Source organism: Eschrichtius robustus, chromosome 2 (assembly GCF_028021215.1).
Source record: "Eschrichtius robustus isolate mEscRob2 chromosome 2, mEscRob2.pri, whole genome shotgun sequence".
NCBI classification, from domain to species: domain Eukaryota; kingdom Metazoa; phylum Chordata; class Mammalia; order Artiodactyla; family Eschrichtiidae; genus Eschrichtius; species Eschrichtius robustus.
Window position 1 is genome coordinate 75,443,772 of NC_090825.1, and position 22,706 is coordinate 75,466,477.

General features: G+C 33.9%; 1 protein-coding gene across 3 annotated transcripts in view; it reads right to left on the reverse strand.

Moving 5' to 3' along the window:
- Window positions 1–22,706, reverse strand: part of ARB2A (ARB2 cotranscriptional regulator A) — a 418,857-nt gene that overhangs the window by 302,351 nt on the left and 93,800 nt on the right. For all 3 annotated transcript variants that reach the window (XM_068535638.1, XM_068535637.1, XM_068535639.1), the window contains 2 exons: window positions 15,504–15,569; window positions 10,208–10,399 (listed from right to left, as the gene is read on the reverse strand). In XM_068535638.1, the coding sequence (XP_068391739.1) occupies window positions 10,208–10,399; window positions 15,504–15,569 (258 nt within the window). The remainder of the gene's footprint in view (window positions 1–10,207; window positions 10,400–15,503; window positions 15,570–22,706) is intronic.

The window sequence follows — 22,706 nt, forward strand, 5'->3', positions numbered from 1 at the left end:
ACAGCTTTGATTCAGCAATTCAAACTGCTTCAGCTGATATTAAAGGAAGAACCACAGAAAAGGGATCAGCAGTTAAAATGAAATAGAAGGGGGGCGGAAATACAGATCATGGATATAGTAGCACAAAGCTCAAGAGTAAAGCAGATTTGAAAAAGACATCAGAGTGACTCAAAAGGGAACAACATGACAGAAATTAAACAAGATTTTTATGTTTGCCTTCTGTGCATTTAAACTCATCTCAGCCTCCACTGAAATTCTTATCATACATAAACCCCAAGGCTTTTAGCATACTGTCAAAACCACACCCTCTCTTTCTCTTTCTAAGTCCCCAGAGTCACTTCTTAGGTAGCCAAGAAAAAAGGCAGAAGAATTCAAATATGCATGTAATTGAGAAACAGACCATTTTATAACCAAATTCTGATTATAAACAATATTTTTTCATGTAAAAATGTACCTAATTGTTTTAAAATCCAGTATTTTTTCTCTTGCACTTAATGAAAAGGCCTAGGTCTACGTTAAAAGTTATTTGAAGTCAGGAATAAACACAGAGTAGAGGACCAGAAATAAGACATGAGAGGCCTTGCAATATCTTTCTCGGGATGATGTCAGAATATCAAGGTGCTCTATGCTGTCATAGCTAGCTTTCCACTTGACTATAGAAAAAGCTTAAGTATATGCTTAATTAGTTAATTAGTTCAGTACAAGAGAACAATCTAGATTCAAAGAGCTATCATCACAGAATGGCTTATTCACATCTATCTCAGAAACAGTGACCAAAATTCAAGAAGGTAATTGGATTTTCAAAACCGAACGTCGTTTTCTTCCCCCCCAATTCACTCATGACAGGGCCAGAAGGTAATGATATATCTGCCATGATGCAACGAGCAGACCTGTCTTCTGTCAAGAGTTGAAATCATGCAGGAATAAGCTGTCGTTAACAACCTCTCTCCAAACACTAGAGCTGTCATTTCATTGTTTTCTTTTGCTGGCATGGGGGCTGGTGTGGTGGCCTCATATACCTTGTCAGTTCAGTAATGTGCTAAGCTGTTAACCTTTTCTGGAATTCTTGACTTGAGCAATCTTTTATGAAGACTATAATGTAAGAGCTTATATTTTCTTTGATTCATTTACGTTTCTCGCAAAGTTTACTTTTAAAATTTGGAATTAGTGTTCTTGGTTTCAACCTATAGTTTAGTAGTCCATGTTTCAAATAGAAAAAAAATAGCATTTACTTTTAAAAGGTTTGAAATGTAAGTTATAGTGATCTAAATTCAGCCAGCCTTTAAGGGGAAAAAATCAATAATTATTTAAAGTTTCTTGTAGTTTTATAATCAAACATTTAAACTCTTTTAGAAATGGTTAAATGAATAACTATAATAGTATATTTCATGAATATTTTCTTTAAAAAATTTTAATAATAAAATAATATCTTTTTAAAATTTTAAAAGTAATAACTGCTCAAGGTAAAAAAAAAAAAAAGAATTGAATAGGAAAATTGAAAATGAACGATAAAAGAAGAAACTTCATGGTTTCTTGCATAGACTTCCAGGAACATCAATGTACATCCATGTATGCATGTAGGTGTATGTATATACGTGTAAGTGTACATTTTAACAAATAGTCTCATTCTTATGTTTTCAGTGGAAAACTCTTAGACATCATTTCATACAAATGAACACATATACACACATATAACTCATTCTTCTTAATAACTACATAGTCTTCCATGATAAGAATATACCATCATTTAATAAATAGTCCCCAATTGGTGGATATTTAGGTAGTTAGAAGTTTTCATGTTATTACAGACTGCTGTGATGGGCATCCATGTACATATACTTTGTATACTTTGTTTACTGCTCTAGTGTAATTTCCTACAAATGGAATTTAGGGTCAAACATTAACACACGTATTTAATCTGGGGAGATATAACCCAAACTGCCATCTTATTGCTTCAATTTACATTCCCACCAATATCTAAACTTGGTATTATCGTATAATTTATTACCAATTTATTTGCCAATCTTATATGTTGAAAACTGGCACCTTGTTTTAATAACCATTTCTTTAATTCCAAATACTCTGAATGACTATTTTAAAGAAGCACAAAAGTCTATGAATCATTTCAACAAAAGTATATCTAAAAGGTCCAAGCAATTATCATGTTTTTGAGGTCTCTGAGAACTTAAACATGCATCCCCTGCCAAACTATATTCTACTTATAAGCTGCTACATGGTACTGCTACTGTTAAAAGTAAAAGCTATGTCCTATATTGATACAGGACTTCTGACTACTATCTACTAACCCGTCAATGCCCACGAGAATCCTCTTAAAATTTCCGTGTCACCAACTTTGTCAAATACTTATGTTAAAATAGTAAGATCGGGTCTTCCCTGCTGGTGCAGTGGTTAAGAATCTGCCTGCCAATGCAGGGGACATGGGTTTGAGACCTGGCCCGGGAAAATCCCACATGCCGCAGAGCAACTAAGCCCGTGCACCGTAACTACTGAGCCTGTGCTCTAGAGCCCGCAAGCCACAACTACTGAAGCCCACGCGCCTAGAGCCTGTGCTCCGCAACAAGATAAGTCACCGCAATAAGAAGCCTGCACACCTCAACAAAGAGTAGCCCCCCTCGCTGCAACTAGAGAAAGCCCGCGCACAGCAATGAAGATGCAACAGAGACAAAAATAAATAAATAAAACAAATAAATTTTTAAAAAAATAGCAAGATCTTGCAGTACTTAGTTGGAAGACTAGGAACTGAAGGCAGTAGTTAGGAGGTGTTACCAAAAATTTATTACTCAAATTACTGGGAAAAATCATATCCTATTTTAGATAACCATCTATAATGGCTCCATGTACATCTGTGGAAATAAATCCTAAAACTGTAATCAATCAGCTTAACAAATGCGTCTGTCAAAATGGGGGGAGGGGACCCAAAATGGAGTAAGAAATGAGAAATCAAAAAGTCAACAGCCAGAATAGAAAAGCTAAGTTACTGCTTATTAAAAGGGAAGCAAATGATTTAAAAACTAAAAAGCTCTAAATCAGCTTTCAAAGTATGTGATTCATATCAGTCAAGCAACAGTTTATGTAGTCTTCAATTTAGTCATCTTATAATCTTAGCGATTTCTAAAAGAAAATCCTAAAATATTCTACTTTGACGAATATTGCTACATAAGGGCGTCATCTCCTGAGGTTTACAAAGCATTTTGTTATATAGAAAATTACTTTAATGTTATTTGTTTTAAAAAGATATGAGTTGCAGACTTCCCTGGTGGTGCAGTGGTTGAGAATCCGCCTGCCAATGCAGGGGACACAGGTTCGAGCCCTGGTCCGGGAAGATCCCACATGCCGCAGAGCAACTAAGCCCGTGTATCACAACTACTAAGCCTGCTCTCTAGAGCCCGCAGACCACAACTACTGAGCCCTCGTGCCACAACTACTGAAGCCTGCGAACCTAGAGTCTGTGCTCCAAAACAAGAGAAGCCACCGCAATGAGAAGCACGTGCACCGCAACGAAGAGTAGCCCCCGCTCACCGCAACCAGAGAAAGCCCACGAACAGCAACAAAGACCCAATGCAGCCAAAAATTTAAAAAAAAAAAAAAAAGATATGTGTTGTAAAGTGACTACCTATCATTGGAATAACCACATAAAAAACGTAATTAAAATGCTATACTGAATTCTTTAAATTATCTCTACTCCTTCCACAAATCACACTAAAATATTAGTTTTAAAAAATATGGATTGTTTACTTTTCACTGTACACTTTTATATATTATTTGATTCTTGAACCATGTGAATATATTGCCATTTAAAAATTAAATAAAAATATATTTTAAAATAGGGGCGGTATTAACCCATCAGGACAAAACTAATGGGAAGACCGTAAGCTGATGGAATTTGTTTGGTATTACAAAGGAAATTCTAACTTAAGCCTCTGGAGATAAATAATAACTAGAAGCAAGCCAACCCACCCACAGAATTTCAGAGAAACTCAAAATTCGGGGTGCCAGTTATCTTGGAAAGTAGAGGTAGGCCTTGAGTCTAAAAACAGAGGCAGTAGTTGTAAGTTCACATAAGATGCAGTTACCCATCCCCCAAAGCCAAACAAACCAAAAAACCAAAACACGGGCCAAAATCTCACATTGTGCAGCCAACCCTGTCAGAGATCAGTGGTTTTTCCATTAGAGAAATTTATCCAGAGAAGGACTAGAAGGACATCAGATCAGGGAATGGGAAGAGAGAGACACAGAGCTCAAATCAGGTGTATTGTGCAGAAGTCTGCAAAATGAATAAAAAGAGAGCTCCATAACAAAATATGATGAAAGAACTTTAAAAATTCTACAGGGCTAAAAGAGAAAGTAGGTAACCTCCCAGAAACTAGAGCAAAAATAGATGGAAAATAAGAGAGAAAGTATAGTCAATTAGATAAGACAATTAGAGGCTCAGTCCAGAACTCCAAAATCAAATGAAGATTCCAGAAAAAGAAAAGATTAAAATTATCAAGAAACAACACAAAAAAATGTTCTCAGAATTGAGAATCATGAATGTACAGTACAGACTGAAAGGAATCGCCACGTCCCCAACACAATGAATCAAAAAAACCCACACCAAGAAACCTTCTCAAAAGCAGTATGATTCAATTTCTTAAAACCAGGGAGAAGGAAAAGAAGCTTCCGTGGAGGGAAACAAAAGGATTCAAGATCAGAATGGTACTGGACTTTTCAATTAAAACACTGCAAGTAAAGCAACAATGAAACAAAACCTTCAAATTTCAGAATGAAAATGATATTCAGATTGGAATTCTATGCCTAGATGAATTATGAAAATAAAGTGAGCAAGTAAAATAAAGGTATTTTTCATAAATACTAGGTTTCAAAAATTGATCTCGTATTCCCTCTTTGATGATTCCAACAAAATGAGAGCATATATCCAAAAAGCTACGGTCATTAGATCCAGGAAACAGGAGGTCAAACACCAGAGAGAATCTAAGTGGAGTCCCAGGAAGAGAGACAGGGAGGCAGGCTTAGAAAGTGACCAGTCAAGATTGGGACAGAAGTCCACAGAGTTCCAAAAGAGAGCTCTCCAGAAGAACATGAAACCATAAGATTATCTGATAAATTTAACCATGTAAAAAATTAGAGAGGCCAATCAGAATTAACAACTATTATAAAGAAAACAGAAAACAGTTAGCAAATTATTAATTCTATGAAAATAAACTTGTAGCAGAAATGAATAGCAACCACAGTATCTACTTGGCTCAGCCATAAGCAATACTAAAGTAGTAGTAATACTGTAAAGCTTGATTGCTGAATTAATCCAAAAACTGTGGGAATGGGAAAGAGATTCTTATCTGCCATAACAGAAAGTGACTGATAAATCAAGAGACAGCACTATAATTTAAAAATATTGATATAGAGAATATAATTAAAACCAAAAAGTATTGAAAGTTATTACATCTAAGGAACAGAACTAACAGGTGAGGAAGGATTAGGAAAGGATAACCTTTATTTTGATATATGTCACTTGTTCTTACTTGATTTTTAAGATTATATGCTTGTATCCTCTGATGTTCTACAGTTTTATTTTAATAAGTTTTAAGTGTAGATTTATCTGTCTTGCTCAAGATATGCCATGCTTCTTCTACAAAGATTTGTGTCTTTATTCTCATAAACACTCTACCACTAATATATTGCTTTTTCTCCCATTCTTTTCTATTGCTTTTCTGAAACATCTATTAGAGGATTATTAGATCTTATGCTATTCTCCATGACTTTTTATCTATCATAATTTTTTTCTCAGGTTTTCTCTGCTATATTCTATATACTGTATTCCCCAATTCCAACTTTTAATTTACTAACTCTCTTCAACTATGCCTGATAGTTTTGCTTGACTTGACTTTTCTTTGTAATGAATCATTTCCGCATATAATTTTTAGTTTCTGACTACAAATTCTTCTTCATTAGGGATTTACCCTGCGTTGTAAAGTGTTGCTGTTGGCACTTTTACATTTGTTTCCACTTGGTAACCCAGAAGTTGCATCAGTCCAAAATCCAGTTTTACATGAATTTACACTGCTTGAGATTCCCACACTAAATAAGTTGTCTAAATTCAAACTGCAAATCTAAATCCACCTTTGGGTTAGGATCTGTGGCTTCTATATCTCAGGGGAGGCTGTTTATTTACCCCACCTGGCACTTCTGGCAAACTGACTTTTACACCTCTAAAAACTAAAAAGGCAGAAGCTTCCAGGGCCCGAGCTATATACAAGGGTCTTAGTTTTAGATCCTGCCTCTCAGGCTCAAAGCTGTGCTGTGGACCCCTTGGGGCCTAGGTCTTATATCTCATCAGATATCACCTTTGGGCTGCCACACCCTCCAGGGATTTACCACTGGGGTTTTAAGTTCTTTCTTGTAGTCAGGCATTTAAAGATTCTTTTTCTATCTTTTGAACATAACTAGGTCTTTAATATTTTTGTTGTTGTTATGTTTTATTCCATTATTTTTATGGGTGTTTAGTGGGAGGGACAAGTGCCTGTTAATTAACTCAGTCCACCATGTTATAGAACACAAATTGTATAAATTACATTGATAAAAATGGCATTAATTTTAAAAACTTAGATACAACAGTATGAAAATTATATGCAAAGTAAGTAATTACGGAAATAGTAGATTCTTCTGAATAATCCAGCTATGAGGAATTAGAAAACAATGTAGGCTTAGTGAAGTTATCGGACTTCTCATAAAATTATTAAAATTAAAAAATTTTAAGTCATGTTGGATATGAATCACTTGTACTTTGAGAGTACTCTTTATAATTTAAACTTTTACTTCATTGATTTTATTATAAAACATTTTCTAGAACTTCTCATCCTCTGTCATACTAAATATAATTGCCATCAAGTTCCACCGTATGCATTACACCTAAAGCCTGAAAAGTATATATAAATTCTCAACCAATCCAGAAAGTATTACCTACGCCAGTGGTTCTAGTGTGGTGCCCAATTAGCAGCATTGGCATCACCTGAGATATTCTCAGATACGTAAATTCTCAGGCCCCAACCAGACCTTCTGAATTAAAACCTGGGATCTGAACAGGGCAATCTGTTTCAAGAAGCCCTCCACGTGATTCTGATGCACGGTAAAAATTTGACTTTATGGACCAGGGGCTTCCAAACTGCTCCCCATAAAACTTTTTGACAGTATATACATCTCAATCAGTCAAAGCCTGGATAGGGAGAGATCGGTGATGTGTCTACGGTGCAAAATTTAAGGAGGCACTCACTCTCAGGGTCCTACAAGGACTGCACGTCATGAGAGTGACTGACCCCTTAAATTTTGTACGCCTGTACCACCCCGGCAATTAGTAATGAAATGAATTGTCACCTATTTTCCTTGCCCTTTTTATAGAGATCAGCTAAAATGCCTGAAAAGATCAAAGAAGAAATAAGTATGAGAAAATCTCAAACTGCACAATCAGACACTGAATAATTAGTACTTGGCTATATGATATACTGTTTCTTACTCCAATTAATATATTATGCAGTTAAGATTGTTAAGCACTGAAAATATTAGCTATGGCCACCTGAGAAGCACTGAGGGCATTTATCTGATATGTACTATTTCTCCAACAAGAAATCTTAATACATTTTTAATAATAAAGTTCTTAAGTATCTAAACCGCAAGGATTAGAGTATCTGTAGTTTTTAAACTGTCATCTGTGGAGCCCCAGCGTCAGGGAAGAAACCTCCCGGGCTGTTGTGAGGGTGGTTCCATTCTTCACTTCAGCTTCAACCCAAGTGGCTCCACAGATTCAAACACAATTTTTTTTTTTTTTTTACAGAACCTCCAGTTGAAGCAGGGTTCTAGTGTTGGAAAAAAGTTTTAACCTTACCATGATATGACTCCTATTTTAGGACCTTTAATCTTATACTAAAAATCTGCAAGGGATATAGCATAAATATTATTAACAACACTGAGTAGAGATAATCTTGTCTGGCCTGAAAAATATCAGAATTTACTTCAGTTGTGATATGAAAATTGACAGACCATGGAAAACAGAGTAGTGGCTCCCAGTCCTTTGTAAACTACGGAAACATTTCTTTAAATACAATTTTAGAAAAAAGTCCAGAAGATAAAAACACGTAGGAGTAATCTGATTAAAAAGAATGAGACAGCTTCTTTTTCCCTATTAGTCTTCCTCTTCCTGCTTCCTAAAATACCATCCTTTCCCCCACCTGTCTCCGCACCCTCCAGCCACACACAAACACAGAGCAGCCCTTGAAGAATTACCAGAGAAACACCATGAAAAAGTAAAGCCAAAGTAATAAAATCACTTTATCTGAATTAAAAAGAGATATCCATTTTTAAATGTTCACCATGTAGAAAGTTACCAGAATAAAGTTCATAAAATCGAGAATAAAGTATATAAACTAAACTTTTCAAAGTACACAACATACACTAAATACTAAAGAACTTAGAAATCAGCTGCTTTATTTCAAGGAACCCTGAGCTGCTCTGATTGAGAAAAGCACAAAAACGGCAAGGCAATGAAATGCTGGTATTATCCCCCAAACACTATTCCTACTTAAAAGAACAAAATGACTGACTATTCTAATGTTACTGATAAACCTCCTCCCTCTTGTTTAGGATCTCAACAGATAGTCTGTTCAAAGGTATTTGGGATGGCTTCCCCTATACTCTTTCACTTCAAAAAACCCTATACAACAATAAAATATTCTAGAATGGGAAAGGCTTAGTTGATCTAGTAGCGCAGACAATATAATTTACATAAAGTATTTCACCAAGCACATGTTTGTACAAACATCTGATTTTCTTTACTAAATTGTATGTTCAAATATTCACCAAATTGTGATCACATTTCACATGTAAAGTTCTTAAAATACATCAACAGCATCTGTTCTAACCACAAACTAATGCGCCAGAGAGTAAGTTCATTTCACTATTCATAACCTGAAATATGAAACAGTTTAAATAACATTACGTGAGTTACTTCAAAATAAACTAAATTTATTTTAGTTACTTAAATTCTACCAAAAAACACACTGTAGAAGTTTGCAACCAATCAAAAGTAATGTCTTTGTGTTCTCTGCACATCCATGAAGACTGAAAAAAAAAATACACAATTCACCTATGAAATTCTACTTGCAGCATTTTAAGGGCCTCAAAATCTATTAACAAAATATTCTTTAGGAGCTGGGCTGAGCTTTAATCTTATCATTTCAGAGTTAACAAAGTAGGAAACATATATTTGACCTTTGCAATCATAAGTGTATCAAATAATTTCTTTCCACTTTTAATTACAAAAATGTAATAATGTAGCTCTTATAAAGCATACATGATAACTTTCTGTTATTATATTAACCTTTTATAAGTAAAGCTGTCATTTTACCTTTTTTTTTCTGAAGAAAATCTCTGCTTATATGTGAAAGAAAACCAACTTTGCAAAATGTAACTATTCATTGCAGAACTTAAGAATGAGACAGTAAAACAAGTTGCCAAATATTAAGATGTAACAAAGCTAGGTCAGAAAAAGAAATTTCACCACTACAGGAAAGAAAACCTTGAACACAATTTTAAAACACCAATTTCTAAAAAGTATGAATTCAAGTAAGAATAAAGTAATTCAGTAAATACTGCAATTTACCATTTTGTATGTCTTTGTCTTATTCTTAAAGCATTTGTGGGCTCTAAAGAGTTGTTTTTTGTTTTTATATTTTAATGACAAAAAAACACTGAGTTATTCCAACTCTTTTTTTTTTAAGAATAAGATTAATTTAAAGGTAGCAGATTTCCTTTAGTTTCTAACTTCACTGAATCAGGCAGGCAAAGATTTACAAAAGCAGTCATGATTTTTTTCAGAAGTATTTTCAATAATATTGATAAGTATTTGATGATTTAAGTGATATTTCATGTAATAAGAAACGAAAAAATTTAGAACTGAAAATACTCATTTCAAAGATTTTATCTAAATCTTTGTATACTTAAGATGCCTTTTTGCTTTTGTTGTAAAGGCAAAATAATACAGAATAACTTTCACTACAAATAAAATAAATAATAACAATTTAAAGATAAGACTATGTTTAGGAAAGACTTTTTAAAAGACATGATAAAATAATTTATAACACATACTAAAACAGAGCTATAAAATGCCAAAAAAAAAAATAAAGGAAATTGCACTTACATCCATAGCTCTCTTAATAAAAGGTATCTGTGTGCCACTGTCCAGATCTTCATTTATAATAAGCCTTCTAGCCCACTGACCTGCCCTCACAACACCACTACCATGAATTAAAACCATCAGTTTCTGTGGATTTGTCAAAGCATCCTCACTCATAAAGATAAAACTCTTTGGTTCACTCTCAGTGGCATCTACCTGTAATTAAAAAAAATTAAATAATAAATAAATGTTTTCTGATCAGGTATAGACACAAATGAGAAAACAACTAATGGTTACTATAAATTATAGAATGACTATTATAGAATTATAGAAGTAAAAAAACTTTAAAATAAAATTTTCATTAGAGATTGATAATTATATATAAGGTAGAGGAGCAAAAAAAGACATGATAGTAATTTAAACATATAAAAATATGAAAAAAGAAAACTGGAAATATGACTTTCTCCATTATTATTGTATATTTAGTATTATATTATCATTATAAATAAGAATAACTAAGTGCTTCCTATGATCTAGATACTATGCTAAATGTTTTAAAAAATATTATTTCTATTAAGGTCGCACTATTATTATATTCATTTACAGATGAAGAAGTTGAGGCCTAGAGAGTTTAAATAACTCGCCCAAGGTCACACAGCTATTAAGCCTATAAGTTATAATAGAAATATGCTGCACCTAAAATAAATAACAGAAGAACCCAGCTGGAAAATACACATATTGGAAAACCATATATTAGCAAGGAAAACTACTAAGCTTTTAATAACAGGAGGAGAGGGAACTATTTAAAAATTCAAACACCAACTGTTCTGTGTAAATGGACCTTGAAATTTCATTCAGAGTATGAACACAGGATTATATAACAATTATTTTATGAAGGAATATTATTTGTATACTTTGATAACCTTATTTTTATGTACTAGTTTACGGTATGAAAAGTGAATATTCTTAGTCATTTTGATTACACTTAATAGTTAGGTTTAAACTAGATGATGTATGATTTAGATCTGAAAGATTCAAAAGACTTTTTAGAAAGGGATAACTTCCCAACCTCTTATTTCATATGCCATGGCATGCACTGAGTGGTATTCCACATCAGCAGTGGCAAGTAACTAGGAATGGCAGCCTTTGTGCAACCAGGTCAGAGCCAGAAGTTAAAATCTTGACAGCTGGTAATAAACACCTCCTCAAATAGAGAAAGTCAATCCACATGCTGGGTAATGCAATAGCACTTCACTTCATCAACAATATAGATTCATAAAATTACCAAAATAAGAAAGAAAAGACCTCAATACCAAAAAATGCCTTGGATTCCAAATGTTCCCAGTCACTACTCCTGGGACAAAAAAAAAAAATTAAATTTCTCTATTTCTAAAACAATCAGATTGGTGTCAGTAATAGATGCTTAGCCAGTTGTGTAAACAGAGCACAAAAGGTAATTATTTCAGTAAGAAGAGCACGGCCACAGGGCTTAAGAAAAAAATACCACCTTCTCAGTGAAGCCTTCTCTGACCACCCCATTTAAACACTTCCCCAAAAATTCCCTAGTCCCATTCTCTGTTTTATTTTCCTCCATAGCACATAACACAATCTAATATGCTTTTAATAATATTCTATTATTTACCATCTGCTCCCTCCACTAGAATGTAAGTCCAGGAAGGCATAGACCTTTGTTTGTCTCCAGCTACATTCCCAATGCCTAGAAGAAAGGCTGGCACATTGTAGGCACTCATTTATATAAGAATGAATGAACTTTTGGAATAAAGAATCTTATCAAGCATCACTAGTGAATTCCTTTAGATAAAAGGCATTTAACTAAATAATGCGTCCTCTTAACTGCTTACAATACTTGCCTGGTTCAGAAAGCACAAATGGAAGATTAAATGAATGCATGACTACAAAGAATTTTAAAAGAACTACACAATGCTTAGAATTAAAATGGCATATCTGTATCTTTATTAGTAGTAATTAAATATGCAGTAAGAGAAGTATGAAGTATAACACTACCACATTAGCTTCACTTGCATGTGACGTCTAGAATAAACAAATTACTATGATGACAATGGATATGACTGAAGTCATAGAGGAAGAAAAGTGGATGGGAGACAGACGAAAACCAATTCTGAGAAGAAAAACTCCCTTTTACCTAGGAACATTATATGAAAGCAGAGGAATCATTCAGTTAAAATGGCTTAAAAAAAGAAAATGGTAATAAGAACAGAAGAAAAAATTAAAAAGCAAAGCTGTCAGTGAAAAATAAAAAAGAGGCTACAGAGGTTTCCAGTCATTCATTTACCAAAAAGTATGTCTAAATATGCACAAATAAAAGAGCCTCTTGAAGTCAGTGAGGCCTTAATGGATTCAGGAATGTATGGAAATGGACATCTGTTTATCTTAATGAAAAAACCCCTAGCTATGGACTTTCCAGCAGGTGCTGATCACTGTTTCTTTTTTCCATCATACTAAGTCCCCTGTTACCAAGCACCTGAGTCAATTTTTTAAGCAATGGAATGTTGGCACTTTAAATTCCACAGTAATCACTTTAAAACTGGAAGAGTACTTATTTTCTGAAGATAAACATGTTTTTTTTTATTATACCACTGTTCAAGAATTTTTTAAGGGGCTACAAGTTAAGGTAGCCATGAACAAATGAATAAAAGTTTTACTTGAACATCCAGATATGTTGACTTTGAAAATATCAGAACATCAGAGTATTTAAGGAAAAAAAAATGAAAATGAACAATGTAATGGTATTAATGATTAAGGAATAAGAACAGTATTTAAGCTGGTCATTGACATATTCATCTCAATATAATGCAGAACTGTGACTCTGCAGCTGGTGGCTATAATTTACTCTGTGTAAAGTTAGTGCTAATTTAAAATAGAAAAACGTCTATATGAATAAAATAATTTTTCCTTCATTAACTTAAGTTTTGAAATGGTTGTTCCAAGGCCATTTATCTTCAAACAATGGTAATTTACTAAGATGAGCTTTCATTAAGGAATACACATAAAGGTCATTCCAGTGTACCGCCTCATGTTAGAGACAAATCAACCTCAAAGGCCAATTGGTCAGTGAGACTGCACCAAACAATTTTTAGCAATTAACAATTCACTTTGGGATACTTATGAAAATCACTAATGTTGATATTTATTTAAATATGATTGAATAAATTGAATGCAAATCTGTAGTCAAGTTAAATTCACGTATCCAGTATTCTACACAAGTGTGAGATACTAAAATGGAGAATATTTTGTACCTATTTATGTGAGGTGGAGAGTAAACATGAGACATGATCACGATCTGTCAAATCATGGACTTCCACGAAGTGCTGTCATTTAAAAAAAAAAAAAAAAGTTTTTCTTTCCTTGTTAAATATTTCAACTATAACACTAAAACTTAGTTTATCATCAGGAAAAAAAAAGTTTGGTGGTACTCCTGTAGTAAAAAAAGAAGACTCTGAACAACAACAAAAAAACCCCACTCTCACTGCTAGCTTTGGGATTTAAGAGAACTCAGGAGAAAACTAATACTTAGGGAAGAAAAATTCACAACTATATAAAATATGTGATGATAATTTAAGGAGAGATAAACTTCCTAAAATAAAATTTTTTTGTTTCTTTAATGTTTATAAAATTAGGGAATCTTTACTAACCAAAAATGGACATGAAGGTTGTTATAGGTCTCATATAATGTAAAGCTTCCTCTGTGTAACTTTATAGTCTAAATTTAAAAAAGAGGAAAATAATTGAAGTCCTTCTAAATCTAATCTTAGGCTTTCTATAAAGAAAATTAATGAAAGTCAATCATATAACATGAGAGATACGGCCAATTATCTTGTAATTTGTTCTAGAAATCCAGAGAATTAAAGTGAGTTTAAAGGTTCCATGGAACTAGAAGTATTACAGAGTTAAAGGACTCAATATTAATTGTGCTGTAACAATGAATTAACCTAAGGCTCTTTAAATATCATTCTTCAGAAACTTCGAAAGAAATAGAATTAACAAGAAAAGAAGACTGGACAAAGTGACAAAATTCTACCTTAACTTTCCAGAAGACAAAATTCAATATATAGTTTTAATAGAGTAAGACACTAGACCTAAAGTCAAAACTAAAAGAGATTTGAATCCAAAAAAAGACTTTTATATTCACTCCCAAAAAGATACTAAAATCTTGGTTTTCACATAATTCAAAAGGAAGGAAAGCTTCCAAAAAAACAAGGGTTGGCCTGGTCATCACACGGAATAATACTGAATATTTTATTCACTGCTATGTCACTAGCATTTGGAACAGTACCTGGTACCCTAAAATAAATATTTGTTGAATGAATGAATAAATGATTAACAATGTGACCTAGTACTTGAGGTTGCCTATAGAAAATTAAATATAAAATAGATTTCTTTTTTTAAAAAATCAACCTATGGAATTAATTTGGGAGGATGGATAGCATTAAAAAATCCTCAAACCCTCCAATTCATAGTAGAATAACACTGCCCAAAGAACTTTAAAATTTCATGCAAAATTTCATGTAAACAAAATTATCAATATTCAAAGTTTTGTGCCTTAAATAAATTACTTTCATGAAGTCTTGGAGATTCATTTAGATTGTAAAATCAGAGAGTTGTCAGGGACCTTAAAGATCATCTAATCTAGTCTACCATCATTACACACATAAGGTTACTATTTCTTCATTTAAACACTTAAAATTTCATGTTTTCCATTAAAAACAAAAAAGTTCTTTTGAGAAGCTGAATCTCAGAACAAATGTCAAACTTTTTCACTCTGAAATGGCAAAATGTGCAAAACTTCAAAAAAGTGTTCTACCAAAAAAGAGGTGAGTAGCATTATGAGACAGGAAGCACCAGGAGTGAATCTGGGGATGTGCAGAGGAAATAACACAGAAATAAAACATATAATTTTTAAAAAATCAAGAAATAATTAAAGCGATGGTGAATGTCTAATGCAAGAAAAGGAACACTGGTTTACTTCAAATAAATAAGTAAAAATAAATTATACCAATGAAATGAGAAAAGGTAGAGGAAAGGGTAGCCCTTTGTGTCATCATTTTCAAAAAAGACTGGAAATCAGTTTTTCTTTACACTGAAGAATATTACTTTTTAAGAACTATTGTGCACAATGAGATGAGATATAATGACAGGAATTTAATATTATCTTTATCAATATCAAAACACTAGGATCTTAACATTTAAACTTATCACAGTTAACCTAAAACAAAAGTTTTCTTCTGAATTGAAAACTATTTTATTTGGAACTATAAATATTTTTAAAAATTGTACTTACTGGAATAGATATTTTTTTCAAATTACAGTCCTTTTCCAGGAGCTCGTATACATACTTTGTGATGATCTAAGTAGGAAAGAAATAACATATTAAAATGCAATGTTGTCCATTATCAAAATTCACATAAATTATTAAAATTTATTGCTCTGAATATCTATCTTGGAATATTTTCATACTAAATTAAGAGGCTCTTTACTGGTTTACTTCCTGCTGCTGTGTACTGAATAACTATGGACCTTAATACTAAGGATTCGAAATAGTTAATATAAACTCACAAAAATATACAAGGACTTTCTATTTTACAAAGCAATACTCTGTAAGCATATTTTCTTTTTTTTTCAGTATTTCTAGCATTCTCTTTTCCCTCTAATTTCCCTATAGGTATTATATCTAATATAGTACTATCATGACTCTGCTGAATCCTAACACTTCTTTTGTATTCCATGAATCAAAGAGGGAAAAGTCAGAGGTATTCTAAACAGAAAAGGAAAACGGATCCAGCAAAGCCAGGCACCAGTTAGTACTACCGGTTATATTAGGCAGAAACATGGCTCCCCAAAGATGTCTACATCCTAACTCCTGTTAACCTATTAACATGTTATGTTACATGGTAAAAGGGACTTTGCAGATATGATTAACGTTAAGAACCCAAGATGAGGATATTACCCTGAATTACCTGAGTGGGCCCAACTTAATCATATAAATCCTTATAAGTATAAGATTACAGAACAGTATGTCAGAAAGATGCAAAGTGAGAAGGCCTCGACAGGCCATTGCTGGTTTTGAAGATGGAGGAAGGAGACAATGAGCCAGGAAATGTGGTGGCCTTTAAAAGGTGGGATAATCCTCAGTTTATCGCCAGTAAGAAAACAAGACCTAGGTGCTATACTTGCAAGGAACTGAATTCTGCCAACAACTCAAAGAAGCAGTAAATGGATTCTGCCCCTAAAGACTCCAGAAAGGAACAGCCTGTCCAACACCTTGATTTTAGTCTGGTGGCACTCATACTGAACTTCCGACCTCAAGAATTGTAGGATAATATATTTGTGTTGTTTTAAGCCACTAAATTTATGGTAATTTGTTACAGCAGCAACAGAAAACGAATACACTATTTCTATTAAAGAAAGCAAAGCAAGTGAAGAAAGAGATGTCTGGAGTAAAAGTGATGATTTAATAGGCTTTAATGGTCACTTTAAGGAGTGTTTCAAAAATATCTTGAATCATCTATGCACAGTATCTCAGAGAATAATTTTAGTAGCAACATAATTAAGAGTCAAATCTTAATATGAAACAAGATCAGATGATTTTTTTTTTTAGAAAAATTAAGATCACTTTGGTGCTGTCTTCTGTCATCTAAAATAAGATTCTCTATCCTGCTTTCTCTAAGAAGTCCAAAATCCATCCTTCTCTGTATACATATTCATTCATTTTAGAAACAGTATATTAGATGTATGCTAGAACAGCTTTATATTGTCTGGTAATAGTAATTTCAAAAGCTACAACACTAAACTAGAACTAGGCGATAATCTACTAGTTATTAATTGAATAGTATTCCTATATTTTATGTAGAATTTTAAATTATGTTCATTATACCTTCACCAGAAAGCAGCAGTACTATAAACCTGAAAGAGTAAATATATGTATGAGTCTAAAAATATACATGAAGTTATATAATGGGTTACCACTTCAAGAGAAATGGTTTAACTAAATGAGATTAGCTAAAATGAGTGGGTTATCATTTCTAAAAATTTCCTTCTATGAAATCATAAAATATCCTTACATTTAAAGAAACAATAAAACCAATCAAACTTAAACTCAAATGAATTCTACCACCATGCAAAATACTTACAAGACATAATTTGAGAATTAAAAAATTATTTTGTCAGGTTATACCTTATATCAATATGAAATACATATTGCAGTTGATTCTCAATTTCATACTGCAATATAATACAAAACAATTCAAACATTGCTTACATTTGACTTTGAAAAACATTATACAGCAAGTATCTGTTCTAATAAAACCATACATCGAATAGAGTTGGAAAGACACTACCTAACTTGCCCAATTTGCCTTGCTCTCAAAGTCCTGACTGCAGAAGAAAAGCAACCATAAACTAAACCATCTATCTTGCAGGCAGTTTTCTCTGCTGGAATATTCTCCTCCACCCTAGTCATCCTCCAAGAGACAGATCACACGTCAGCTGCTTTAGGTGACTTTTTCCTGCCTCATCCCAAGCCTCCAAGGTAAGACAAAATATCCCACCTCTGTGCTTCCCTGCACATGCCTGAAGCATATGAGTTTGATATTATTCACCTGTCTTGTTACCTGACTAGCCTGAGAACACTAAAATTTAGGTATCCTAACTCTACATTTCTGTGTATCCATACAGGATAGTGTCTGGTGCATTGAAGGTACTTTAAAACAGTATACAAATTCTCTTCACTGTTCATTCTGTCTACGTCCTTTGAGGGAGATAAGTGCTTCAGATTTTTAAAAAATCTTTCTAACTGCTGAATTGAGGCTTAGAAAGAAAGCATCAAGGATTCATAGCCTTACAGCTTGAGGAGGACTGCAGTCTGCATTTAGAAAAGTCAATAAATGAAAAGATAATTTTGAAAAAAATAGATGAAAAAAGTATCTCACCCAAATGTAATCTATGTTCAAATATTCACTAGAGACATTGTTTCCAGTGAAGTTCCTACATGAAAAGAAAAGGCTTAAGAGACTAATAAGACTGAGCTAAAGTGAAATCTTCATTCTAATAAGAAACACAGGAACTTCTGGTTTCTGTTCTGAAATATGAGGAGCCTGGAAGTAGTCACTCCTATCCTCACAAAAAGAAAAAAGCTGAACAAACTGAAAACCAACGACTCTTCTTAGATCTATCGGATATTTGAGGTCACAGGGCAAACTGCTTCCCTGAAAACTGGAGTGACAGCCAGGCAGATACAGAGGATAAGGACTTACTGGTAACAAAAGCCCAGGCACAGAAGTGTTGGCTGAAGCCAGTCCTGGGGTAGGAACACTTTCAACTATAATTGATTAATTTCTGAAGGTTCAATATGAATACTAGCTTAAGAATGAAAAATTAGGAGAGGCCTCAGCCTTAAAGAAGGATTCTCCAAACTTCTATGAATTTTACCTCCATGAGCCTCACTAGGTTCTTCACTGTGGAGATTAGAGAAAAATCCTCACCTGCTTCCAGCAGGGGAAGTGGAAAGTAACCATTTTGAAATACTACCGAACTCTGTTCTCCTTAATAAGGCCTTCTCACAAGGAAAACTATTTCACCAGAGCGTAACTGACACAGGGGAAGCAAAAGGTTCACTAAAAGACAGACCTAATCATAGGACTATAGAAGGTTTCCTTCCACCCTTCCTCACATTACCACCATAGCAATAGGGCTCCTATAAAATAACAAGGAATCAGATACAGCTAAAAGAACTGCAAGGCTCACCCCTATTTAAAATCTCCAGAACACTTAAAGACACCAGGGAAAACAAAAACAAGGACATAAGAGGAAATTTTAGCCTTGGCCACAAGAGCTACAGCAAATAGTAGACACAGACTGACTCCTAGCCAGATAAACATAAAACTTCACACTAAAGACCTATCTACCAAAGTTCCTTTTACCCAGTACATCATGTCCAGCTTTCAACAAGAAATTACCAGGCACACTAAAAGGCAAAAAGAAACAACCTGAAGAGACAAATCAAGCATCAGAAAATTTGAAATTATCAGAATTGGAATTTAAAACAACAATAAGTAATATGCCAACGGATTTATTGAAAAAGTTGACAACATAAAAGAACAGATGAGTACGTAAGCTGAGAGATGGAAACTCTAAGAAAGAATCAAAAGAAAATGCTAGATCAAAAACACTGTAATGAAAATGAAGAATGCCTTTGATGGGCTCATCAGTAGAGTAGATATGGCCAAGAAAAGAATCAAAGAGTTTCAAGATGTAACAGTACACACCTCCAAAACTGTAATGCAAAGAGGAGAAAAAAAAAAATGAAAAGATGGAACAGGATATATGAGAATTATAGGGCAATTACAAAAGTTTTAACATACGCATAATAGTAATACCAGAAAGAGAAGAAAGAGAAAAGAACAGAGGAACAATTTGACATAATAATGGCTGAGAATATTCCAAAATCAATGACAGACACAAAACCACAGATCCAGGTGATCCAAAGAAATCCAAGCAGGATAAATACCAAAACTACACCTGGCCATATCATATTAAAATTGCACAAAGAATCCAGACTGGCAGTATGGAGAGATCTGGGGGAGTGAGGGATGTGGAAGACTTTACCTAGAAAGGAAAATAAAATAAGAATTATATCAGACATCTCTTCGGAATCATGCACGTAAGAAGAGAGCAGATTGAAATATTCAATGTATTGAAAGAAAAAATCCACCAATCTATAATTCTGTATCCAGTGAACTTATCCTTCAAAGGTGAGAAATAAAGATTTTCTCAATCAAAAATTGAGGGAATTTTTGCAAGTAGATCTACCACAAGAAATGTTAAAATAAATTATTCAGAGAGAAGGAAAATTATATAGGTCAGAAATTTGGATGTACATAAAGAAAGGAAGAGTGTTAGAGAGGAATAAATTAAGGTAAAATAATTTTTAAATTTTTTCTTTTTTAAAAATAAATTTATTTATTTATTTATTTATTTTTGGCTGCATTGGGTCTTTGTTGCTGCACGCAGGCTTTCTCTAGTTGCGGCGAGCGGGGGCTACTCTTGGTTGCAGTACGCAGGCTTCTCATTGCGGTGGCTTCTCTTGTTTGCGGAGCATGGGCTCTAGGTGTGCAGGCTTCAGTCGTTGTGGCATGCGGGCTCAGTAGTTGTGGCTCGCGGGCCCTAGAGCACAGGCTCAATAGTTGTGGCACACAGGCTTAGTTGCTCTGTGGCATGTGGGATCTTCCCAGACCAGGGCTTGAACCCGTGTCCCCTGCATTGGCAGGCAGATTCTCAACCACTGTGCCACCAGGGAAGTCCCTTTTCTTATTCTTAATTGACCTAACAGACAACAGTTTGTTGAAAATAATAGCAGCGATGTTTTTGGTGATTATAGCTTATAGAAAAGAAAAATGAATGACAGCAAGATTATAAGTTATGGGAGGGAGAAGCTGAGAATACTCTGTTATAAGGTACTCACACTACCCATGAAGCAGTATAGTATTATTTGAAAGAAAAACTGGAAAGAAAAAAAAAATTACTACACCTGATAATTTCTCTGGATTTCTTTTGATTCCTAAGAAGTAGCCATATAGCGAAAATTAAATGAATCCACAATGGAAGACATAGGGAAGTAATTTTGAGATTATATATTCATGAAATAGATCCCTTGGCTAACAACAGAAAAATGCCCTCTACGAACTGGAGTCAAACTAGACTTTTTTCTAGCTCAGGATTTCTCTACCTAGGGATTAAAGAAAATTTTAACAGAAAGAGCAGGGGCGATCAAAGAAATAGACAGTGGGAAGAAGGAAAATGAAGCCTGATAAAAATTAATTCTGAATGGAGTACTTCCAACAGAAGGGGTATACTCACCCTGCAATAAATTTAATTGACATTTATTGAGCAGTTGCTATGTGCTTATCATGTACCTCATGCATTTCTGCATTATATCTGGTCATTAATTAAATAAGAAGCTAATAATGACACCCTTTATTCCTGCAAAAGCACTGAAATTATTCTGGCAGATTATAACTTAAGGAGGTGGGTAATGAAACTAAGAAGCTTCCCAGAAGGTACTTTAGACCTTTTTGCGACTGGATTTGAGAAATAAAATAGGATATATGACAAGAAATATGACTGGAGAAATGAAAGAAAATTAACATAAATATTTTAATTAAATAAAAATACAATGTTAACTTTACTATTAGATGGCCAAGCCTCTGTTCTTTCTTACTCTGAAGAAAACCCTCTCATTAGTAAGAAATTAAGTTTGACCTCATTGATTCACAGCAATAACAATTTTCATTTCTCAACTTTATTAACGGTAAGATAAAAATTTCTGTATTGGGCCCATCAGAAGAGTAAGAACTAGGGCTTCCCTGGTGGCGCAGTGGTTGAGAATCTGCCTGCCAATGCAGGGGACACGGGTTCGAGCCCTGGTCTGGGAAGATCCCACATGCCGCGGAGCAACTAGGCCCGTGAGCCACAATTACTGAGCCTGCGCGTCTGGAGCCTGTGCTCCGCAACAAGAGAGGCCGCGACAGTGAGAGGCCCGCACACCACGATGAGGAGTGGCCCCCGCTCGCCGCAACTGGAGAAAGCCCTCGCACAGAAACGAAGACCCAACACAGCCATAAATAAATAAATAAAATTTAAAAAAAAAAAAAAAAAAAAAAAAGAAATGCCCAAAGGGGGATGAATATTTCCAGTGGGCATATGTTTAAAAAAAAAAAAAAAAAAAGAAGAGTAAGAACTTTAGGCCAAGACACAAAACACCAAAATCCATAAATCCTGAGTAACATCCACCTCTGGAGAGGACAACTAAATGCTAAGAGTACCCTGATTTGGAGTATAAGCGTGGATGAACTGAACCGAAAAAAATACTCTCAAAGATTTACGTATATCCATGAAATTTTATGCCCGGTAATCAAAGAAAGTCTCAGAAAACAGACTCAATAGACTACCAACCTGAATTAGTAAAATATGAACTATAAAAGATTTTAAAAGGAACAACTTTTAAAGAGACTTAGGTTAATAAATTGTTACCTAGGAGAAATCTAGTTCTAATTGATGGAATAAAATTAAGTGATTTGTAATTAGTACAGTGAAGTGACAGTTTTCTTAGTTCTCCTCTGCCTAAAACAATTATGTATATGATTTCTGTATTAAATAGATACTCAGAACAGTTTAAAACAGTTTAGTTTTACCTAAGCAACTCCTTTTAACACTACTCATTTGCTTAGGAAGCTCTGATTTCACAAATAAGCCAAACGGAGTCAACACAGGCAGTCTGACTTACAAATGTATCACAAATGTAAAAAAATTTGATATTATGAGTTTTTACTATATTGGAAGTTTAACAATGATTTTGAAAACAGACTTTTGCATTTAAAACAGTCTTTGTTAAGATTATCTCAGTTTCACTTCACTTATTGATACAAATAGCACTTTTAAAACTCCATGGCTTTTAAGAAACCAGTCTTACTCATTTCATCTCTAAACA